Source organism: Seriola dumerili, unplaced genomic scaffold (genome assembly GCF_002260705.1).
Source record: "Seriola dumerili isolate Sdu_G_001 unplaced genomic scaffold, Sdu_1.0 BDQW01000110.1, whole genome shotgun sequence".
Classification (NCBI taxonomy): Eukaryota; Metazoa; Chordata; class Actinopteri; order Carangiformes; family Carangidae; genus Seriola; species Seriola dumerili.
The window spans coordinates 12,584,404-12,606,186 of record NW_019174365.1 but is presented as its reverse complement, the minus strand read 5'-3'; the positions used below and the strand labels follow the sequence as shown (position 1 = coordinate 12,606,186).

At 44.8% G+C, this 21,783-nt stretch overlaps 3 protein-coding genes across 4 annotated transcripts in view; all 3 read left to right on the top strand.

Moving 5' to 3' along the window:
- npr1 (natriuretic peptide receptor 1) overlaps positions 1-7,140 on the top strand; it is a 30,084-nt gene extending 22,944 nt beyond the window's left edge. The window contains exons 13-22 of the mRNA XM_022747402.1: positions 669-740; positions 1,483-1,642; positions 2,597-2,752; positions 4,227-4,395; positions 4,676-4,822; positions 4,913-5,036; positions 5,246-5,314; positions 5,638-5,812; positions 5,901-5,999; positions 6,713-7,140. Of these exons, the coding sequence (XP_022603123.1) occupies positions 669-740; positions 1,483-1,642; positions 2,597-2,752; positions 4,227-4,395; positions 4,676-4,822; positions 4,913-5,036; positions 5,246-5,314; positions 5,638-5,812; positions 5,901-5,999; positions 6,713-6,855 (1,314 nt within the window). The 3' untranslated portion in view covers positions 6,856-7,140. The remainder of the gene's footprint in view (positions 1-668; positions 741-1,482; positions 1,643-2,596; positions 2,753-4,226; positions 4,396-4,675; positions 4,823-4,912; positions 5,037-5,245; positions 5,315-5,637; positions 5,813-5,900; positions 6,000-6,712) is intronic.
- Positions 7,141-7,796: 656 nt separating this feature from the next.
- Positions 7,797-20,065, top strand: ints3 (integrator complex subunit 3). Of its 2 annotated transcripts, XM_022747403.1 has the most exons (29): positions 7,797-8,108; positions 8,699-8,782; positions 9,144-9,227; positions 9,310-9,423; positions 9,853-9,937; positions 10,051-10,117; positions 10,381-10,522; positions 10,600-10,729; positions 11,271-11,368; positions 11,839-12,030; positions 12,115-12,202; positions 12,880-12,959; positions 13,343-13,434; positions 13,519-13,625; positions 14,151-14,270; positions 14,701-14,830; positions 14,996-15,050; positions 15,147-15,250; positions 15,791-15,955; positions 16,233-16,386; positions 16,511-16,579; positions 16,964-17,039; positions 17,130-17,243; positions 17,468-17,516; positions 17,630-17,797; positions 18,373-18,473; positions 18,568-18,640; positions 18,722-18,878; positions 18,995-20,065. In XM_022747403.1, the coding sequence occupies exons 1-29, from the start codon at positions 8,025-8,027 to the stop codon at positions 19,070-19,072; spliced, it is 3,060 nt and encodes a 1,019-aa protein (XP_022603124.1). In that variant the 5' UTR covers positions 7,797-8,024; the 3' UTR covers positions 19,073-20,065. The 2 variants fall into 2 exon arrangements, with proteins under 2 accessions (XP_022603124.1, XP_022603125.1); XM_022747404.1 differs by lacking the exon at positions 8,699-8,782.
- Positions 20,066-20,140: 75 nt separating this feature from the next.
- On the top strand, positions 20,141-21,509 carry LOC111223333 (C2 calcium-dependent domain-containing protein 4C-like). Its single transcript, XM_022747438.1, has 2 exons — positions 20,141-20,605; positions 20,819-21,509. Exon 2 carries the CDS (start codon positions 20,830-20,832, stop codon positions 21,454-21,456), a length of 627 nt encoding a protein of 208 aa, XP_022603159.1. The 5' UTR covers positions 20,141-20,605; positions 20,819-20,829; the 3' UTR covers positions 21,457-21,509.
- Positions 21,510-21,783: the final 274 nt, after the last annotated feature.

The window sequence follows — 21,783 nt, the reverse complement described above, 5'->3', positions numbered from 1 at the left end:
CAGCAGTGATGAGCTGAGTTTATTTCAATTCATTTTCCTTTAAAGACTCGGATTAAAGTTTTCACCAGAGACCTGACCAAAGAGCAGAATGAGAAACAGACTGAGACACAGTGTCCAGGTAACATCTTATATGTTCATCAAAAACAGAGACACAAACTGCCAGTCATTTAACAGGTGTGTTGTTCAGTTGTACCACCAACAACAGAAGCGTGGAGTGAGAAATCAGTGCAGCTGGTGAAGACAGTGAGGAAACTGTCTGACTGATATCAAAACAGTGTAAACAGGAAAACCGTCTCCACCAAGAGTGGGACAACAACACATTTATTTTATTACCTTTTGATTACAACATGTCAGCAGTCACGACCACCATCTGCTACACCTGAAGAAACAACCCACAGGCTCCAGGATTGAGAGGGACTCAGCAATTGGCACAACCCACACAACAGAGGACAACTGTTCTCCTGGTCTTCACTAACCATCTCTAACCGTTTCTGCATCATGGGGACATTTTAGGGACTGTTTGAAGGTTCGGACTTAGTTTCAAGGGTCAGGCTAGAACCGGGTTTATGTCAGGGTTAGGATCCAGGGATTGCTCTACATCAGTCATGGTCCTAACAAGTATAGAAAGATAAACATGTGACAAACGTTTGTGTGTATTTATCTTCCAGGACCTGATGGAGAGCGAGGGCATCACTCTTGACTGGATGTTCAGATACTCTCTCATCAATGACATTGTCAAGGTAACGACCTGAGGGTGGGGCAGAACAGTGGTGGGCGGAGCTTACAGAGAACAGCCTTATTTCCATGGAGACAGTCACACTTACTTCACTTTTTCATGTGGCCACCAGGGGGCTGTAAAAACTCCAAACTATCCATAATTGTGCTGATATTTGAAATTCAACCTGCTATTTACCTTAAGGATTTAACACCATCACATTATTGATGCAGACAACTATTTTAAGTAATATCCTCCATCAGGGTCGTGCTTCTCCACCTCTCAGAGACCACCTGTCAATCAAACAGTGGGGTGGGGTCTCTTGGATTTTCTTTCAGAAATCATCATATCTGAATTTCTTCTGTTTAGTTCAGTGTTTATTGGTTTTTTATTATCTTTTTGAATATCTACATCTAGTGCATCAGACACACTGCAGATCTCACCCAACAAAAGAGAGAGCCCCAAGCCACGCCCACCTTGGGGCATGGCTGAGAGTGGTGACTGCTTTGTTGTGACATCACAAAGTTTCACAGTATTAATATAGAACCTAGAACCTGCTTTATAATTTTTAAAAAAGACATGGAAATCCACCTTATACTATATGGACCTTTAGGTTTCTGCCATAAATAAAAACAGTAGAAAACATCCTCCCAGCATTTAACCAAAAGTCAATCAGAGGACAGTGTGTCCTTCCAAAATTACAGCTGACACTGGTGTTTTGGAGTGAAATCAGTGTTTATTGATTGAATGTTTTTTTTTCTGTCCAGGGCATGGCGTTCCTCCACAACAGCGTCATCGTCTCCCACGGTAACCTGAAGTCGTCCAACTGTGTGGTGGACAGTCGCTTCGTCCTGAAGATCACTGATTTCGGTCTGGAGAGTCTCCGGTCTCCCAGCAGCCCCGAAGACACACATGCTTACTACGCACGTATGTCAACATTAACAAATATATATATATATATATAGTATCGAGTGCGTATATAAAGTAGTATATAATGCGAGTAATATATAGGAGCGGGTAGTATGATATGGAGAGAGTACCCAGCGGGGATATATATAATCTATAGCGTGTATATATATATAAGGCACCGGACGGCGTGTGTTTCATGAGGGTATAGAGCTGACTGTTGTACTGCTGTTCGGTTATTTGGCTGTGACAACAGAAGCATAACCGAGTTCCGTTCGGGGCCAGGGATATTATGTCGAATCAGAGTGTTACCAGTCATACGTACAGCTGGTGCGTGGGTGAGAGGAGACTTACCTTTAACATAAGTTTTCAGTGTGTGTTCAATCTTAAACATAAAGCGAACAAAGCAGTGAACTGCTATGCCAAAAACATCAGAGTTTTTTAAATTAAACAAATTGTGTACCTGGTCAGGTGTTGAAGGATGGGATTGTCTTTTTCATGATCACCAAACAATGCAAAAAGTAACGCAACATATCAATCGCATATTTCATATTTATCATATATCTCACAGCGAAATAGGTCGAGCGAACAACCTATGCGAACAGATGTTTTCAATGCGTCGTTTCATCCTCTGTATCTCAATGTACATCAGACATCGTTTAACGATGCACGTAATCAATGAACGCGACCACAGTGATGCAAAGTGGGGACATGGATGTAAGATTGCTGAGTACAAGCAGAGAACCCCACAGCAACCTTCACACGTTAACACCAGAAAATCTGGCCTGGTTCAACTACAGTCAAGGAAACGCCCGCCACTTTGCGAAGATTAAGGAATAAAAGTGTTTTTCATGTAACGTCCCCTGTTTGAGTCCGCCTGTCCTGTCAGCTGTCTATTACAAGTGTTACTGGTGAGGATAAGTATAGGTGCCACCCGGCGCCGATCGACCGCTCCACCCCCCCCCCACCCTGCAGGTAAACTGTGGACAGCTCCAGAGCTGGTGAAGTCAGAGTGCCCCCCTCCCAGTGGGACTCAGAGAGGAGATGTGTACAGCTTTGGGATCATCCTGCAGGAAGTGGCTCTACTCAGAGGAGTTTTCTACCTCGACACTCACACTCTCACTCCTAAAGGTCAGTGGTCAGGTTTTACTGAAGATGTGAGGACCTGAGAGTCGTATTAGACTGGAACAGAACTCATTGTTCAGTGTGGTGTCCGACCACGTCTAAAATCAAAGTATTTATCATTGGTATCAGTTCAGTTTTATTTGTATAGCATCAAATCACAACACACATGATCTCACATCTTTTTACAGAGTCCAGTCCAGATCTTAAATTATTATAGAGAGAGAGGAGAGAAGGGGGGTGTCAGACTTTGTTTTGTTTTGAAGGACTCAGAGGTGGAGGTGTGAATGTTGAACTGTTGATTTCAGGTGTGTGTGTGTGTATGTTTTTTACATTCCAGTGTGTCAGCTTGACAACACATGGCTGTCATCACACACACACACACACACACACACACACACACACACACACACACACACACACACACACACACACACACACACACACACACACACACACAAATGTCAGTGTGTTGTGTGTCCTTACTTCCTTCTGCTCTCAGATCAGTGTTACAGAAACATGGACTAGTCCAGACTACAGACCAGCTCCAAGCAGGTTTTCAGTCTGCTGTCAGTTCTCAGTAGAAAACCGACAAATTTCAGTAAAGTCAGAGGAGACTCACCCCAGTGACAATGAGAACCTCTGCAGGAGGGTACAGGAAAATACTAGTATTGTCACAGTTAGCACCTTGGTGTTGGGGCGTTCTGGTTGAACATCTACCATTTACGCTCAGTCCTTACTGCAGCGGCCCAGGTTTGAGTCCCTGACCTGCCTGTCTCTCTGTCACGGTAACTATAATAAAGGCAAAAATGCCCGAAAAAATAACTTGTGTGGTGTTGATCTGTTGTCTTCCTTCACACAGAACAAATCACAAAGTGACATCTCCCTAAAACATTATGGAACAAGATGCTTTTTTTTAATGACCTGTTCTACCTCCACTATGTTCATCACCACCATTAATCAACTGTGTCTTCAAAGTGCGGCATGACACCATTTTAACTTCTTCACATGGGTCCAGTTTCCTGTTTCCTGACTATGCATGATGACATAATCAAAACTGTCCAATCAACAAGTTGCCTGTCAGTCCATGTAACTTCATATGACTTAAAAGGCTCTTAAGACTTCATGCAGCACAGCACAGACTGATGCATGCTGGTTAGATGGGTCGCCCCAGTTCAAATGAAAACCACAAAAAAACTGCTACAAAGGCTGGTTCATGTTACCCTGAGTCAACTGATCACTGATCAGCAGCTACAGTCAGCTGTAACATAAATCCTGGAATCAGCATCTAATGAGAGGAACAGGACTCGTCCAGCAGCTGCAGCAGGTCGAGTCATCACATCAACCTGCGGTTTCATCAGTCACAGAGGTGACGACTGCGTACCGCACTATAAGATAAAAGACTGACGGTTTGTTGTAGTGCCTCAACAACACATTACATCTTGTTTTAAAGATGATGTCCCCATTTGTCCTCCCCCCTCAGAGATCGTCCAGACGGTGTGTCAGGGTGGCGTCCCTCCCCTCCGTCCCTCCCTCTGCTTCCACAGTCACAGCGAGGAGCTCGGAGTCCTGATGCAGCGCTGCTGGAGCGAAGAACCCAGCGAACGACCCGACTTCAACACCATCAAGATCCTGCTGAGGAAACAACACAGGTGTGTGTGTGTGTGTGTGTGTGTGTGTGTGTGTGTGTGTGTGTGTGTGTGTGTGTGTGTGTGTGTGTGTGTGTGTGTGTGTGTGTGTGTGTGTGTGTGTGTTCTCCTACTTAGAACAGAGCTGTAGTTTTATTCACAACATCTGAAACATCTGTCTGATAAAGAAAAATCTGCATTTATATTCATTATCTTCTCTCCAATAACAACAAGAGGCACCACTGTTCTGGACCGACGTGGAAATCTAAAACTGAACATTCTGTCCACCTGTCTGTCTGTGTAGAGGTTATGGTTCAAACATCCTCGACAACCTTCTGTCTCGGATGGAGCAGTATGCAAACAACCTGGAGGAGCTGGTGGAAGAAAGAACGCAGGCGTACCATGAGGAGAAACGCAAGGCTGAGGCCCTTCTCTACCAGATACTACCACAGTAAATATACTGCAGTAAAACTGCATCAAGTACTGCATAAACTTATTGTTTTCAGTACTTTTACCTCATTTCTGTCTGTTTGTGTTTCAGTTCAGTAGCTGAGCAGTTGAAACGAGGTGAGACGGTTCAGGCTGAAGCTTTTGACTCAGTTACCATTTACTTCAGTGACATCGTGGGCTTCACTGCCCTGTCAGCTGAGAGCACGCCACTGCAGGTCAGTAAAACTCAGTAGAACATACTAAAACTGGTTTCTACACCAGCACATCCTCCATGTAAACATGAACCTGAAACTACAAGTGCTCCATCTAGTGGTGTAATATGTTATTACCACAACAAAACACATTTTCTAACTCACTTTTAACTGTAACTCATGTGTTGTATAAAGTGACAATGGGAGGTTTAAATGTGTTCTTCTTCCTCCAGGTTGTGACCTTGTTGAATGACCTCTACACCTGCTTTGATGCCATCATTGACAACTTTGATGTTTACAAGGTAACACGTTCCTCACCTCTGTTTACCCTGCCTCCAGACTTTGTGCTAAGCTATGCTAGCAGTTTACCCCTTCTCATCTAAAGCACCAAGTGTTAGTGATTGTTAGGGCCAGCTGAACCCTGTTCTGTGTCACTGAATGACAGCCACACACTCAGTGGTAGTCTGTGTGTCATATTTACACTCAGCAAAGCATAGATCTACTTTGTGACTACTGGTTTGTCTCTCCTCTGAAAAAGCCAGATCATCTAAGACTTTGTCAGACCTTAAAGTCTACATGAAAAGTAAAAGGTAAATGTTTGAAGACTCCTGAATGCTACCCTCAGGTTGAAACCATCGGGGACGCCTACATGGTGGTGTCAGGTCTGCCAGGGAGGAATGGTAAACTCCATGGTCGAGAGGTGGCCCGCATGTCACTTGCCCTGCTGGATGCCGTCAAGAGCTTTAGGATCCGACACCGACCCAACCAGCAGCTCCGGCTACGCATTGGCATACACAGCGGTCAGTGTGTGTGTGTGTGTGTGTGTGTGTCTTTCAGTATTAGTGTTAGATGATTCTACAAAATAACTGGTTTGTTTTGTGTGTTCAGGTCCAGTGTGTGCAGGTGTAGTTGGGCTGAAGATGCCCAGGTACTGTCTGTTTGGAGACACAGTCAACACAGCGTCACGCATGGAGTCCAACGGAGAAGGTAAAACACATACATACACACACACACACACACACACACACACACACACACACACACACACACACACACCAGAAATAATACAGAATCAAATGTCCTTTAATGTGGCTGTGAGGTAATGAAATTAATCTTTGAATCCACACTGCAGTAACAAACACAAACACAGACAGGAAGACAAAGTACACAACTACACACAACTACAAATGACTACTGTATAATAACCTTTTACCTCCTGTCCCTTTGTGTTGTGAACTTCCCTTTAATGCCACGTTCACAACAACTGTTCACAACAAGAACTCTGTTTCACTGCAAATCAAAAGAAGGTCCATTATTGTCTCTTAGTTTTGGTCTGGTTCATGTTCACTGTGACCTTACGGTCTGTGGAGGATCAGAACCCCCAAGGGACTCAGATCCAGATAAACAAGTCTCATGAAGTCACATGGACTGACAGATAACCGTTGATTGGACGATGTAGGTAATGTCATCCTGCACCATAAGAGCTATGAACCCACAGAGGACAATCATACTGTGGTGACTGACAGCAGGTGTTGATGTCACAGATAAAGATAAACTGGTATAAACAGGATGATGTTTTTTTCTATGTTCTGTACAGAGCCCCTCCTCTGTCTGATTGGAGTGTTTTTCTGAAAAGAGGGGAACGTTTAATAGGTCTGTGTTAAAGTTCTGATTCTCATGTTTATGCTGTTTCTCTGCAGCTTTGAAGATTCACGTGTCGGAGGCGACTCGTCAGGTTCTGCAGGAGTTCAGCTGCTTCCAGCTGCAGCTCAGAGGAGAGATTGAGATGAAGGGGAAGGGACGCATGAGGACATACTGGCTGCTGGGAGAGGGCAGCAACTGACAGAGGAGAGGACACCAACAATTGACAGAGTAATGGACAACACTAACCGATAGAAGAAAGAAAGAAAGAGAAATAAAGAAACAAGGAACAGACAGACTGGCAGACATCAGAAACAACCAGCAGGTTTTAAAACCCTCCTCTCTGATTGGACGTTTACCTCTGACATCACTTAAAGTGACAGTTTGAACTTTCCTGTTGGGAACTTTGAGAAAAGTTTCACCCATAAATGAACTGTACAGAAAACACAGACAGATGAATGTTTCACTGTAATAATAAATCATTTAAAGTTAGATGTGTAAATACAAAATAAACTGTGTGTGTTTTATTATCTGTCTCGTTATTGTTTAAACTGTAAACTCCGTAAACTTTATATTAAAGGTCAAAATAACTTTCTGGGCTATGTAGACAGTATAAATCTTTATACTTTTCCTGTTCATGACAAAACCCAGACAGAACCTGAGCTTTTTACCTGAATTTTTTATGTACAACCGGAAGAGGGCTACATGAGTCCACACAGACTACATTTAACGTCTTCATTAATAAAGTTAATGAAGTTTATTAACTCTGGTTGGTGTTGAGCTTTAACACTTTATACTTTAACACATCAAAGTAAAAAAAGAATAAAACACTGATGTGAAGTTACAGAGAGTCATTAAATAATTCACTCATCATTGTGGTTTAGTTTTGATTAGTTTCTTGTCTGTTTTCATGGGACAAAATTATAAAGCTGCGTCCCTGGTTCTGATCTCAAACTAATATTGATAGCATTGGCGTTATTGATAAACCTGTTCTAATGGTACAGGAGGCCGGGTTTGGCTCCAGATTGTCTCTCCTGTCATTGGCCCTCACTCGCATCACTCAGAGGCCTCGGTAAAATGATTGGTCAGCAGGCCTGTGGTCCCGCCCCCGTCCCTCCGGTCGGTCGGTGCGGATGTCCGTTATGTTGCTGTGGTCGGACAGAGTCTTAGAGCGGGACTGAGAGTCACCGTTGACCTGAAATAAGTTTTAAAAACCCATATTTACCGACCGGACTGTGTCACACACATGCTGCGTCACTGACGGCAGCACCACACTCTCCAGTACACCGACACGAACATTCAGAACCCGTGAGAACCGGGACTCCAACCCTTCTCAGCTCCGCGGGGCCAGGCGAGGCGCGGCGGGAGCAGATGGAGCCTGCACCGGCGAAGGCGAAGCCGCAGGGCCGGCTACTGGTGTCTACCCCGCTGGACGCCAAAGACGAGCTGGAGGAGGTAGGCTGACCCGGGCTAACGGCTCAGAGAGCAGGTATAACCCGGGATAACCCCGGTCAGAGGCAGTTTATCGGTGAATACGAGCAATTTGAGGACAGTTTTGTTTAAAACAAAGACATGGAACCATTTTATCACCCAGGCTAGGCTAGTTAGCACCGCTAGCAGGGGGCTAGCAGTGTTAGCATAGCACAGCCGCACAGGAGCTTGTGTAAACATGTTGTAGCTGGTTTAACCCCGCGGTGTGAGACAGGTTAGGGGTCTCAGGTGTTAGTGAGCCCTGAAAGACGTCACGGCGGTGATTTAAAGTCAGACCTGACCGACTGTTAGCCTAGCATGCTAACCATACGTAAACATATGGATGAAAAGTGACAGGTGCGCATGCGCCGTGGTTGTGTTTCACATGTCAAAAGTAGTGAGACGAAGACAGGTAAGACAGTTATACCTATGTGACGCGTTAATGTGTTTTATACTTTGAAGGTTTATCAGCGTATAACGAAACACCCTGTCTGTCGTGTGGATCTCTGTGTGGTGGTGGTTGTTGTTGTGTGTGTGTGTTTGTTGCTGTGTGTGTTGTGTATCTGTGTGTGCAGAGACTGGAGCGTTGTGTTGGGATCATCCAGTCGTTGACCAATGGGCTGTCGGAGAGAGAGGCCAACGATGCGCTCACTGCTAATGTAAGAAACACACACTGTTTTGATGCTGATGTTGGGTGTCATTATCAAAATAAAACCATTAATCCGTTATCAACAGAGTTGCTGCTCAGTGTCATAATTTTATAGTTGCTGTTTGTATTTTATTATGTGTTTTGTGTGTGTGTAGTATTTTATTTGTTGTGTGTGTGTGTGTGTGTGTGTGTAGTATATTATGTTTTGTATGTGTGGTATATCGTGTGTTGTGTAGTATTCCCATGTGTTTGCTTTGTGTACTGTAGATGCTGATAATGTATTCTGCTTTTGTATTACATCTGTTCTTGTACTTGTGCAAAACTTGGAAACTAAATGTCTCTGTCTGACTTACTGTTTACCTGTCCCTCAGGTGTGTAAAGGTCAGCAGCAGCATGAGGAAGTGTGTCTGGGTCTGTTCACTCTGGTCCTCACAGAACCGACCCAGGCCCAGAGGGTGAGACACCACTGCATCATTGTTATTGTTTGACATCACTGTGACATCACTCTGACATCGCTGTGTGTGTGTGGGGGGACAGTGTTACAGAGACCTGACGCTGGTCAACAGAGATGGGATGAATGTGATCTTGGTGAAGATCAACCAGATCCTGATGGAGAAGTTCCTCAAACTGCAAGATGTCCCGAGAACTCAGGTAAACAAACTCCAGGTACACACTCAGGCATATCTAAAGGTATATAATATACTATATTAAACACACCTGTGTATAAGATTATCCCTCCTACTGCCAAGTTGTCACTGTTTACCCAAATTTACTGTTGACATTGTTTCATTCACTTTTTGAGTGATGATAACGACGAGGAGTCCAAACAGACCAATCACAGTTCTTGTTGTGTTCGCTCCCAGGAGTAGATTAACTCTCTGACACCTGAGTTTAAATCTGAAAGTTCAACATGCTGCTGAGTCACAAACATGTCATTAGTGTCAGTGATGGCTGACAGATCAGACTCAGGGAAGAAGAACAGGAAACACACCTGGCAGCAGGAAGCAGTTCTCACCCGAATGAATAAATCCTTTGTGAACTGAATGTCATGTGATACTGATTGAGTTGATGTGTGTACAGCTGGTGTGGCTGGTCAGAGAGCTGGTGAAGAGTGGGGTAATGGGAGCTGACGGAGTCGTCATGACTCTGCTGAAACAGATTGCAGGTCAGAACCTTTCACTCACACAGAGTTCATTTTCATCATGTGAAACATCAGCAGGAATCACAACTGTGATTTCACTCAAAGTAACACTGTATTTTTATTGTGTTGATGTTTAGGTGGAGATATCTCCACTAAGAATCTGTGGTTGGCTGAGAGTGTCCTAGACATTCTGCTGGAGCAAAAGTATGTTTCACTATTCATCTATTTATAAAAAACCTTTTAATCAGACTGCACCGTGTAGAGAAAATGTTAGTGTTTCTGAATGTACTTCCAGCAAGAACAAACAAGTTTTTGCTGTGATATAAACAAGGGAGTAGTTTTCTTCACAGTAAAAGCTATTGTTAAGCAGCTGTAGTGCTTTTATTTTGAAGGTAGCATTGGGCTTTTAATGTGAAGATATCGATGGGCTTTTTACTGTGAAGCAGCTGAATATTTTTTCTCTCTAGGGAGTGGGTATTAAAGAGCGGGATGCTGATAGCGATGTCAGTCTACACCTACCTCCGCCTGATCGTGGACCATGGAGCCCCAAACCTGCTTCCTCTCCGCCAGAAAGAGGTGGACTTCTGCATCAGCATGCTGAGGGAGAAGGTAAGGAAGGAAGGACAGAGGGAAGTTAGCTTTGTGCCCGAGTGGTTACCCTCATAACCCTGTCTTTTTATCTATAGTTCATGGAGTGTCTGATCATCGGCAGAGATCTGGTTCGTCTGCTGCAGAATGTGGCTCGGATCCCAGAGATGGAGCTGCTGTGGAGAGACCTGCTGCACAACCCACAAGTCCTCAGTCCTCAGTTCACAGGTAAACTACACTACCCACAATCCTCAGTTCTTAGTTCACTAGTAAATCTCATTAGTGTGTTTGAGGAAGGGATGTCATGATACCAGAACTCATGATACCACAATTCTGATACCAATTCCCATAGCAAAAAACACAAAACGACAGAGGCTAGCTAGAGAGTAGTTTAAATTGACTAATAGACCCATGGTGTTATAAATATAAAAATATTCTGACAGACTGAACAGCCATGACTGTAGCCTGCTTATGTTGTGAGCACCGGCTTGTGTTATGAGCTGTCGCTATGCTAGCCTTGACAAGCCAACGTTAGCCTAAACAAGCCTAATTTGAGAGATGTTACAGAGTGATGTGTCTTCACTCACAAACAATCTCTGGCAGAGTCCAGTCAGTGACTTGTGGAGAGCTCATTAACTAACAGACACAATACACTAGATTTGATATAATCCACCCTTGCTGACGTTGTTGTTTAAACACATATGATGTTACACAATGTTTCTGATGAGTATGTGTTTAATTGTTGTGTGTCTTCATGTGTGTGTTGCAGGTGTCCTCCAGCTCCTGACGGCTCGGACATCCAGGAAGTTTCTGGCCTGTCGACTCACACCAGACATGGAGACCAAGCTGCTGTTCATGACCTCCAGGGTAAAGACAACATATAGTTTCTTTGTCAATGTCTGCAGTACTCAGACCTCATCGAACTGTGAGGATCCACCGACAGGCCCTGCAGTCCGATGTGGTTTAAGTAGTACACTGTGGTACATCAGTCTGCACACTGTCACACTTACGTTCTGCCACTAGTGATTTCTGTTTGTATTAATCAATCTACCAATTATTTTATTGATTAATAAGCTGCTTTCAAACTTTGTTTACCCTACTTCTATTGTTTCAACAGGTCAAAACAAACACACATCTTCACATTCTGTCTTTCATCTAATAAATTAATCATGTGATCGTTAAAGCTCACTGAGTTAGCAGTAAAACTAGTTGCTAGTGTTTACTTTTAGCTCTGTTCAGAGGTTTGATGTTGTAATCATGTTCACGTAACAACTGAAAACAGTATCCACACATCAACTCAGGTAAATCTCTCACTGCATCTTCACCTGTGTGCTCAGGTGCGCTTCGGGCAGCAGAAGCGGTACCAGGACTGGTTTCAGAGACAGTACCTGTCCACAGCAGAGAGCCAATCACTGCGCTGCGATCTTATTCGATACATCTGTGGAGTGGTCCATCCGTCCAATGAGGTGTTGAGCTCTGACATCCTGCCTCGCTGGGCAATCATTGGCTGGTTGCTTACCACCTGCACGGTAAGGGGGCGTGGCCTCAGAATGTCAATCTGGATGTTTTAGTCAATTAAAATCAATAACTGATTTATTAATTTGTGTCTCCAGTCAAATGTGGCTGCTTCCAACGCCAAGCTGGCTCTCTTCTATGATTGGCTGTTCTTCAATCCAGAGAAAGACAGCATCATGAACATAGGTGACACACACATGCACAAGCACTTAATTGTCTTTCTATACTTTTGAGGACCCTCGTTGATCTCATGTGTTCCCAGGCTCCAGACCTAGACCTGAGTCTAACCTGCACCCTAAAACCAGATCTGAACCTTCAGACAAGTCCTCACTACAATGGTTTAAAACAGAAGTAGTCCTAACAAAGATATATGTATAAGATCACACACACAAATTTGAGTCTATAAAGGACACTGTATAGCACTGTATAACAAATTTTGCATAAGACAGCCCCAGAGTTGATGTCAGGTCAAAAGGAGCTATCTGTACGTTTTGGTATTGCTACATAGCTAACATTAGCATTAGATTACAATACGTCCTCTGAGCAGCTACTCCCTCAGGACAGACTGCACGCTACAGTGACTCAGTTTCAGAAAGTGGCGAGATAGGAGCTAGCTGGTTAGCATGCTAACTTTAGTAGAAGAAAAGTGGTAGAAATAAAAAAACAAGGTCTTTCTTTGCTGAACTCATAATGTTTCTTCTAGACTGGTAAGAAAACAGCTGCTAATGCAAACATTAGCTATGTAGCAAAAACTTACATATAGCACCTTTAATAACAGACAATAATAAATACAGTTGATGTCACAGATTAAAAGTTGGTTGTTGGATCAATGTCTGATCCTATCTGTTGTTGTTGTGTATCAGAACCAGCCATCCTGGTGATGCATCACTCCATGAAGCCTCATCCTGCCATCACTGCCACACTGCTGGACTTCATGTGCAGGGTAACACGCACTGACACACACACACACACACACACACACACACATACTCACTGTTGTGTAGATGAATCTTCCCTCCTCCTCCTCTGAACTTCATCCTGTGGAAACTTGGAAGTTTTTCACAAACTGAAACTGAGACTTTGCTTTGTTTTTATTTTTCATAAAAGAAAATACACACAGAAAACAACAGAATAAACTCAGTGTGAAACATGGACACACACCGTAGAATGAATCGCACTAATAAAAACAGAATAGTTTTGTCCAGTTCCTCAGCGACAGATTGAAGCTGTTTGTTTTCTTAGTTTTTTTATTCTGTTTCTCTGTCCATCTTTCCCTCTGTCCTGCTGCCCTCTCTACTTTATCTCCTTGTGTCCTTCCCTCTTTAGATCATCCCTCACTTCTTTCCTCCATTGGAGTCTCAGGTCCGTCAGGGCGTCTTCAACTCGCTCACCTTTATCATGGAGAAGAGAGTGCTGGCGTAAGAAACAAACACACTGTGTTCACTGTGATGCTCCATATTGTATTGATTATTGATTACTGATTATTGATCTCTGTCTCTCAGTCACCTCGCTCCGCTGTTTGATAATCCAAAGTTAGACCGAGAGCTTCGATCGATGCTCAGAGAAAGATTCCCCGAGTTCTGCAGTTCACCTTCCCCCCCAACTGAAGGTAACACACTCACACACACACACACAAGTTGTTGTAAGTCACAACAACTTGTGTGTCTGATTGCCTAACCCTTATTTCTCCTTTTGTTTATTTATTTGGGTCATTTTTAAGTGTCATGTACAGAAGAACATTAACAGTTACAGGAGCAGAGTGTGACGTTTATGAGTCTATACCTGAAGCAAATTTCTAACACTGGTGCCTTGATAGGTGAAGCGATCACCAACATTATATGATGCAGTTTAAAATCAGTGCATATAGTAATAAAAAAAAAGAGTAGCAACCATCCATGACAACACAACAGAAACACCAAACAAAGCAACACAAACCCCAAAAACAAACACAGCACAGGACATTTTCATCATAAACTCAAACACGCTAATTTAGTTGAGACCAGTTCAGACCATGTTTTAACCAGAACCATTTCAGTGGACTCTTTACACACAACTTTATTGTCAGAGGTAACAACGCACGTTACTCAGACAATTAAAAACCTGTAACAGATCAGAAAACTTCTGTGTCCTGCAGTGAAAATGGAGGAGGCCGTCTCCTTGGAGATGGACAACCACGTGTTGGACAAGGAGGAGGGTTGCTATGACAACACAGAGGCTGCCTTCAGCGACGACGAGGAGGAAGTCAACAACAAAGGTGATGACGAGACGAGACCTGGATAAACCAGAATGACATTGCTTAAACCAGAATAATTGTTTTATTGGTAACAAGAACAAGTCGGCTTACATATGAATATACCAGATTTTACCAGTTTAAACCAGAGTCAACCAGTTTAATGTGGATCATTTTAAACCAGATAAATCCAGTTTATTGTTGATTGTTTTAGACCACATTAATCCAGTTTATTGTGGATCATTTAAAACTGGATTAAATTGTTTAGATTAAATTACTTTAAACTGGGATAAACTTAATGAGACCAGTTTAACCAGGTTGGAGCCAGTGAGAATCAGGTTAAGCCAGGTGTCATTGAGTCTACCTGCTGCAGGTAAACACCTTGGGTTTACATGGCAATTCATAGAAACTCAATCTTTTACGTCCCACTGCCTATCGACCAATCACTGTGCAGGAAAGAAACGTGAGTTCAGGTTCCACCCAATCAAAGAGGCTGTGATGGAGGAGCCTGCTGACATCACACCCTGGCTGGACCAATTAGACGACACCATGAAGGAGAAAGTGTTGCAACTGCAGAAAACCAGGTGAGACCCTGCAGTCCTCCTTCAGGTCCTCAGATCAGCCTAGGGTCACAGCTGAGCTCACTCTGAGTTTATTGATCATTAATCAGTTAATATCTGATGTTTTTGTCACCTTGTTTTAATAATAATAGTAACGACAATACTAATAATAACATGGTCTTTCCTCAGTGACACAGAGACTCAGTGTGAGGTGATGCAGGAGATCGTGGATCTGATACTGGAGGTAAAGATCAACATGTACTCAAACTCTACTGTATCCTGTATTCCCCTGTGTTCTCCTGGGTTCCACTGGGTTCTCTGATGCTGTCTTGTGTTGCAGGAGGACTTTGACACAGAGCAGATGTCAGCTATGGCTTCCTGTCTGTCTGAACTGTTTAAAGATCATTTTAGAGGAGACGTTCTGCCAGAGGAGATCACTGAAGAGTAAGACTGATTGTACCTGTCTGCATGTTTCTCTAATGACCTCTCTCTGTCTCTGAACACCTGTCTCTCTTTGTCTCTGATCACCTGTCTCTCTCTGGCTCTGATCACCTGTCTCTCTCTGTCTCTGATCACCTACCCCTCTCTGTCTCTGATCACCTGTCTCTTTTTGTCTTTGACCACCTGTCTCTCTCTCTGTCTCTGATCACCTGTCTCTCTCCGTCTCTGATCACCTCAGTCTCTGTCTCTGATCACCTACCTCTCTGTCTCTGATCACTTGTCTCTCTCTGTCTCTGATCACCTGTCTCTCTCTGTCTCCGATCACCTGTCTCTCTCTGTCTCTGATCACCTACCTCTCTGTGTCTGATCACCTACCTCTCTGTCTCCGATCACCCGTCTTTCTCTGTCTCTGATCACCTGTCTCTCTCTGTCTCTGATCACCTACCTCTCTGTCTCTGATCACCTGTCTCTCTCTGTCTCTGATCACCTGTCTCAATCACCTGTCTCACTCTGTCTCTGATCACCTGTCTTTCTCTCCCTCAGGTCCCTGGAGGAGTCGGTGTGTAAACCCGTCTGTCTGATCTTCAGGAACCTGGTCACCATGCAGGAGGATAACAGTGGGTTCTCGGTTCTGCTCGACATGTTGGCTGAACTTTACCAGAAACAACCCAAGATCGGATACCACCTGCTGTACTACCTCAAAGCAAGGTGACCTGTGACCTCAGAGATGATGTCAGAGCTGCTGTTTGTAGCTTAGCTTAAACTGACAGTAGAAACATGATCAGTGCTTATTCAAAATGTGCCTGATGGGAGTAATGGACACTAGTTACACAACAATACTGATGACATCACAGTTTATGTGACATCATTACGTTCATCTTTATTCATGTATCATCATCGTTAATACAGAAAGATACAGAGATTCATAGTCAGATGTGAACATCAGTACAATCATTAAAATGTCTGTGTGTGTTTGTGTCAACAGTAAAGCAGCGAATGGGAAGATGATGCTGTACGAGTCTTTTGCACAGGCGACAGCTCTCGGCGACCTGCACACCTGTCTGATGATGGACATGAAGGCATGTCAGGAGGACGATGTCCGGCTGCTCTGCTACCTCACTCCCTCCATATACTCTGAGGTACACAACACACATACACATACTCTCACACACACACACACACACACACACACACACACACACACACACACACACCCTCTCTGCTGTCATGTGTCAAACTCACCTGAATTTGTTGTTTGTTCAGTTTCCAGATGAAACGTTGAGAAGCGGTGAGCTGCTTAACATGATCGTCGCTGTTATCGACTCCACACAGGTAACTCACTGACTCAGGTAACTTTAGTCACATCAGTACTCTGTAGTCATGGGTTGGACTCGACCATCTTTGAACTCGACCTTCATTTTCACCATTTTCACAAGTTTCCTGACTCTAAACACCTAACAAAGTCCTCAAAACCACATCTGGTAAATCCTGCTGTGGGACGCCAGGACCACATTTTGCCATGAACACACACCACACAGACTCACAAGGTGAAAACAACACCAGCCACACTGTTGCAGCTGGTAATAAATAAAAATTAGCTGACTTCAAACCTCAGTGAAGATGACTTTGTGTGTGTGTGTGTGTGTGTGTGTGTGTGTGTGTGTGTGTGTGTGTGTGTGTGTGTGTGTGTGTGTGTGTGTGTGTGTGTGTGTGTAGTTACAGGAGCTGATGTGTCATGTGATGATGGGAAACCTGGTGATGTTCAGGAAAGACTCAGTGCTCAACATCCTCAGTGAGAAGCCTTCACACAGAACAGAATACAGTATACTGTGTTGGTGCTGGACAGCAGCTGACTGTATTTCTTCTTGTTCTTTATAAACAGTTCAGTCTCTGGACTGGGAGACTTTTGAGCAGTACAGCACCTGGCAGCTGTTTCTGGCTCACAGTATCCCTCTGGAAACTATTATCCCCATACTGCAACACCTCAAATACAAAGGTGAGTACTGACACAATCTAACAGCAATGGTGAATTAATGAATGATCTTACTGGGTCCTATGTGAAGTTTCTGATAAGATTTGTTATTGGAATGTGAATCAAACCACCACAACAAGACTCAAAACTACAAGGCATGACATGAAATGAGCACAGAGTGACCTGAAACTTTTTTGTGTTTTTTTCTGATTCTTGTATCTTTGGTTTTGTGACTTCATGTTTGCCAGAACATCCAGAGGCCTTATCCTGTCTGCTGCTGCAGCTGCGCCGAGAGAAGTACGACAAACATACAGCCAGGAAAAGACAAACACACTCATAACAGAATGATTTATTCCTTTATATTCCAGGTTCTTTGCCCCTGTTAATGTCTGTCTCTGTGTGTGCCCCAGGCCGAGTGAGGAGATGGTGAAGATGGTTCTGAGTCGACCCTGTCACCCTGAAGACCAGTTCACCACCAGCATCCTGAGACACTGGGCATCCAAATACGACGACACGCTGGGAGAGCACATCAAGGCCCAGCTGATCAAGAACAACAACCAGCCCCGTAAGAGACAGAGGTGAGGACACGGAGACAGAGGTGAGGACACAGAGACAGAGGTGAGGACACAGAGACAGGCAGAGGTGAGGACACAGAGACAGTGAGGACACAGAGACAGACAGAAGCGAAGACACAGAGGCGAGGTGAGGACACAGAGACAGTGAGGACACAGAGACGGTGAGGTCACAGAGACAGAGGTGAGGACACAGAGACAGTGAGGACACAGAGACAGACAGAAGCGAGGACACAGAGGCGAGGTGAGGACACAGAGACAGGCAGAGGTGAGGACACAGAGACAGACAGAGGTGAGGACACAGAGACAGGCAGAGGTGAGGACACAGAGACAGACAGAAGCGAGGAAAAAGGCGAGGTGAGGACACAGAGACAGTGAGGACACAGAGACAGACGGATGTGAGGACACAGACAGACTGAGGTTAGGACACACAGACAGACAGGCGAGGACACAGAAACAGATGTGAGGACACACAGAGAGACGGAGGTGAGGACAACCAGTCCTGGGTCTGGTTGGTCAGGTTGTCCTCAGACAGTGCAAACAGGGACAGTTCCCTGACTAAACCAGTTCTCTGTCTTCAGTCTTCGTAGTTCCAGCAGTAAACTGGCTCAGCTGACCCTGGAACAGATCTTGGAGCACATGGACAACCTGAGACTGAGTCTGAGCAACACCAAGAACAACTGTAAGTACACACATAGTGATTGATTATTATTGATGAGATATCAGTTATTGATGATGTATCAATTGATAAGTTATTGGTTGTGTCTGTCTGTCAGTTTTCACTCAGACTCCGATCCTCCAGGCTCTGCAGCACGTTCAGGCCAGCTGTGACGAAGCACACAAGATGAGGTACACGTGCACAAACACACACACACACAAACTGACCGATGACTTCACAACAGATGCTGATGACATCCCTTTCTCCTGCAGGTTCAGTGACCTATTCGCCCTGGCGGAGGAATACGAAGACTCTCAGTCCAAGCCTCCAAAGTCTCGTCGTAAAGCTCCAGCCTCTTCGCCTCGCTCAAGGAAAGGAGCAGCCCCGCCCACCAACAACGAAGAGGAGAGTGCCTCCAGCAGCGCCTCGGCAAGTACCATCCACGTTATGCTTCAGTCCCATCCTGAAGCCTGTGTTTTATTTTTCATATATTGTTGAAAATCTGGAACCGTTAGTTAATCTGCTTCATTTTCCATCTGCTTTAGGAGGAGGAAGACTCGAAGCCCAAAGCTCCCAAAAGGAAGAGGAAAGGCTCGTCAGCCGTTGGCTCTGACAGCGACTGATGGACTGATCCTCTGACTAATCACATGCCAGCTGCCACAGAGACCGCCAGCCAACCAGCCGCTCTGACCACTGGAAGAGGCCCCGCCCCCTCCCGATAAGACATGCACTGACCGCCGCGGGTGGGGCAGGGCTCTGAGACGCCACGGACTTTAAATCCATGTGGTGAACTGACTTTCACATGATGGGACTGTCGCTGTTTCCATGGAGACGAGGACTGACCTGATCAAAGGTCATAGTGTGGCTTAACTCCCATGATGCACTGGGAGGAGGAAATCACAAACTCTGAGAATGAAACGACGACGTTTTTAATACAGGGAACATGATGATGATGATAGGAATAATGATGAAGATGGGTGCGGTTGTTTGGGCTTTTTTTTTTTCCCCAAAGGCGGGGGGATTTTGAACTCTTATTGTGGAGGATCCTGACTTCCTGCTGTTTTTAGCAGCTCCTTCCTGTTTGTCTGGCTGCAGTAAAAGCTCCTCGTCTGTTCTGAACATCATGTTGGATGAATTCTTCATATAAAAACTGATGCTTGTTTCAGGTTGTCATGTCTGCTGCTGGTGGGGGGTGAGGGGCTAAGGTTTTGATGCCGCACATGTGGCGCTGCAGTCAGGAAAGAACCACTCCACAGTTTTTTTTTTGTTTTTTTTTTTACCAGTGCGGTTAAAAACATGAAAAAGAGTTTGGTGTGGGCAGGTCTGTTTCTGTTCAACAGAACTTTTGACTTTTAGTGAAATAGAAATAAATGAATTCGTAAAATATACAGATTCACAGAAACATGTAGGTAAATCCTGTGTTTTCTGTCTTCTCAGGTGATTCAGATGACATCACTTTCATTACTGCCACCACCCCATAATATACTCTTATCTGTCCAGGGGTGTTGATCTTTTTATTATGAAAATCACACTTACAATGATTATGTCAAGCTACAAATTCAGGTGTTGCTTTGTTGCCTGGTAAGAGTTCAATTAAATTGAAGTAATTAAATGAATGTGAATTCATTTTAATAATGAATGAATTATTGAATATTAAGAGGTCATTAATGGTTTTCTGTGGATTCAGTTTTATGGGTCAAACAAACTCCACTGTGAAAGTGACATCTGAATTTGAGCCTAACATACCTTAATTATTAATAGTTACATAATAAATGTGATGGTTGAAAATGGTTTGGGGAATTAATGAAATCTGAACAGCTGTTTTTCAGCACTAAAATTCATCTCTATCCAGTCGGTGAACATCATCAGTCTGGATCCAGTAGTTTCTTCTCATTCACAGAGGAGGATGTTTACAAAAACACGTTTATATTTACACCTTAACATGTTCCCTTAAGTCATCACGTGAACACGTCTGTGGGCCAATCACTTAAAAGCCGCCTGTGATTTTTCGTCCTGTAAACATCTGAGTGGTTAATTCAGTGATTCTGGACTCTGAAGGACTAATGTCGGATCAGTCTGATTGGATCCACCTGCTGCTGCTGATATAAAACCAGGTCATCAGAGACAGGCCTGCTTCAGACCAGGTGAGACTAAAGGTAAGTTGACTCTACTGATCCAGAGTTTGAGTTCAGTCAGCAGCAGCGATGGCTGTTAGTCCAGCTCTTCTTAGCCCCAGTTTGTTTTTGTCTCTGTCAGTCGTCCGGACTGAACCCTGACCCTGCTAAGACTGTTTTTTTTTTCTGACTTGGTGATCCGCCTGGAAGACAAACGTCTCTGAGTCTGAACTGAAACCTCTTCCCTCTCTGCAGCCTCAGGCATCATGTCGGCTGTTAAATCCGGATCGTCTCTGCGGAGTCTGCTTCTGACCCCGGAGCGGATCCCAGACTTCCTCATCCCATCCCGCAGTCCGCTCTTCACCCTCTCCCCGCGGCCATACCGGAGCTCCCTGGATCGGACCAGACTGCTGTCTGACCATGATGAGGACAGTCCAGGAGGGAGTCCCCCCGAGGTCCCACTCAGCCCCGCGGCCTCCCCTCGGTTCCTGCTCCGCCTGCCGCCGCGGATCAAAGATCCCCGCCGCGCTGCCGCTGCAGCGGCAGAGGATGCGAATGCGGACACAGACCTGACGACGCGCGCGGCAATGTCTCTGCCTCACGTGGAGAAGGTGACCACGCCCTATGGCTTCCGCGCTGTGCTGGCCGCAAGTCCGTGCACGCACCGGCGGGAGTCCATGTTTCACCGGAACAAACCAGTGACCGTGACGGTCACAGACAACGAACAGCAGGATCCGGGTCTGAGGGACCCGTCAGACCCACCTCCCCTTCCCGGCAGGTCCCGGATCTGTCTGCGGCCCATTAAAGCTCTGGGTCTGCAGGTGATGAGGGAGCTGAAGAGACCTGCAGCCTCTCTGAAGGCTCTGAGTCCCGGAGCAAGGAAGACCCGCTGACATCGCATGAATGTAATCACACCTGGCAGGTGGACCAGACTGTCAGTGCAGCAGGTCTGGTCACTGGGTTCATAGATTTTAATGAAATGTTTGAAATAAATTATTTTATCGAAGCTTCGTGTGTTAAATGACTGAATCATCCTAAGCAACATGTGGCGGTTTCCATGGTAACTGCAGACTCGCCTTCATGATACAAACTGTTCAAAATATCAGTTGAGTTGTGACCTTGTGGACAGGGGTGCTGTCTGTTCCCGCCTGAGACTGCAGCAGCTGAGCCGCAGGTCTGAGTGTTCTCTGCAGACTGTTGGTGGTTCTGATGAAGAGGGA

Excerpts from the sequence above, each read along its gene's own strand:
- ints3 (XM_022747403.1), top strand. The coding sequence starts at position 8,025 with ATGGAGCCTGCACCGGCGAAGGCGAAGCCGCAGGGCCGGCTACTGGTG. Across the intron at positions 11,369-11,838 it reads TGCTGTTCATGACCTCCAGG|GTGCGCTTCGGGCAGCAGAA; the intron begins GTAAAGACAACA and ends CTGTGTGCTCAG. Across the intron at positions 17,040-17,129 it reads CTCAGTGCTCAACATCCTCA|TTCAGTCTCTGGACTGGGAG; the intron begins GTGAGAAGCCTT and ends CTTTATAAACAG.
- LOC111223333 (XM_022747438.1), top strand. The coding sequence starts at position 20,830 with ATGTCGGCTGTTAAATCCGGATCGTCTCTGCGGAGTCTGCTTCTGACC.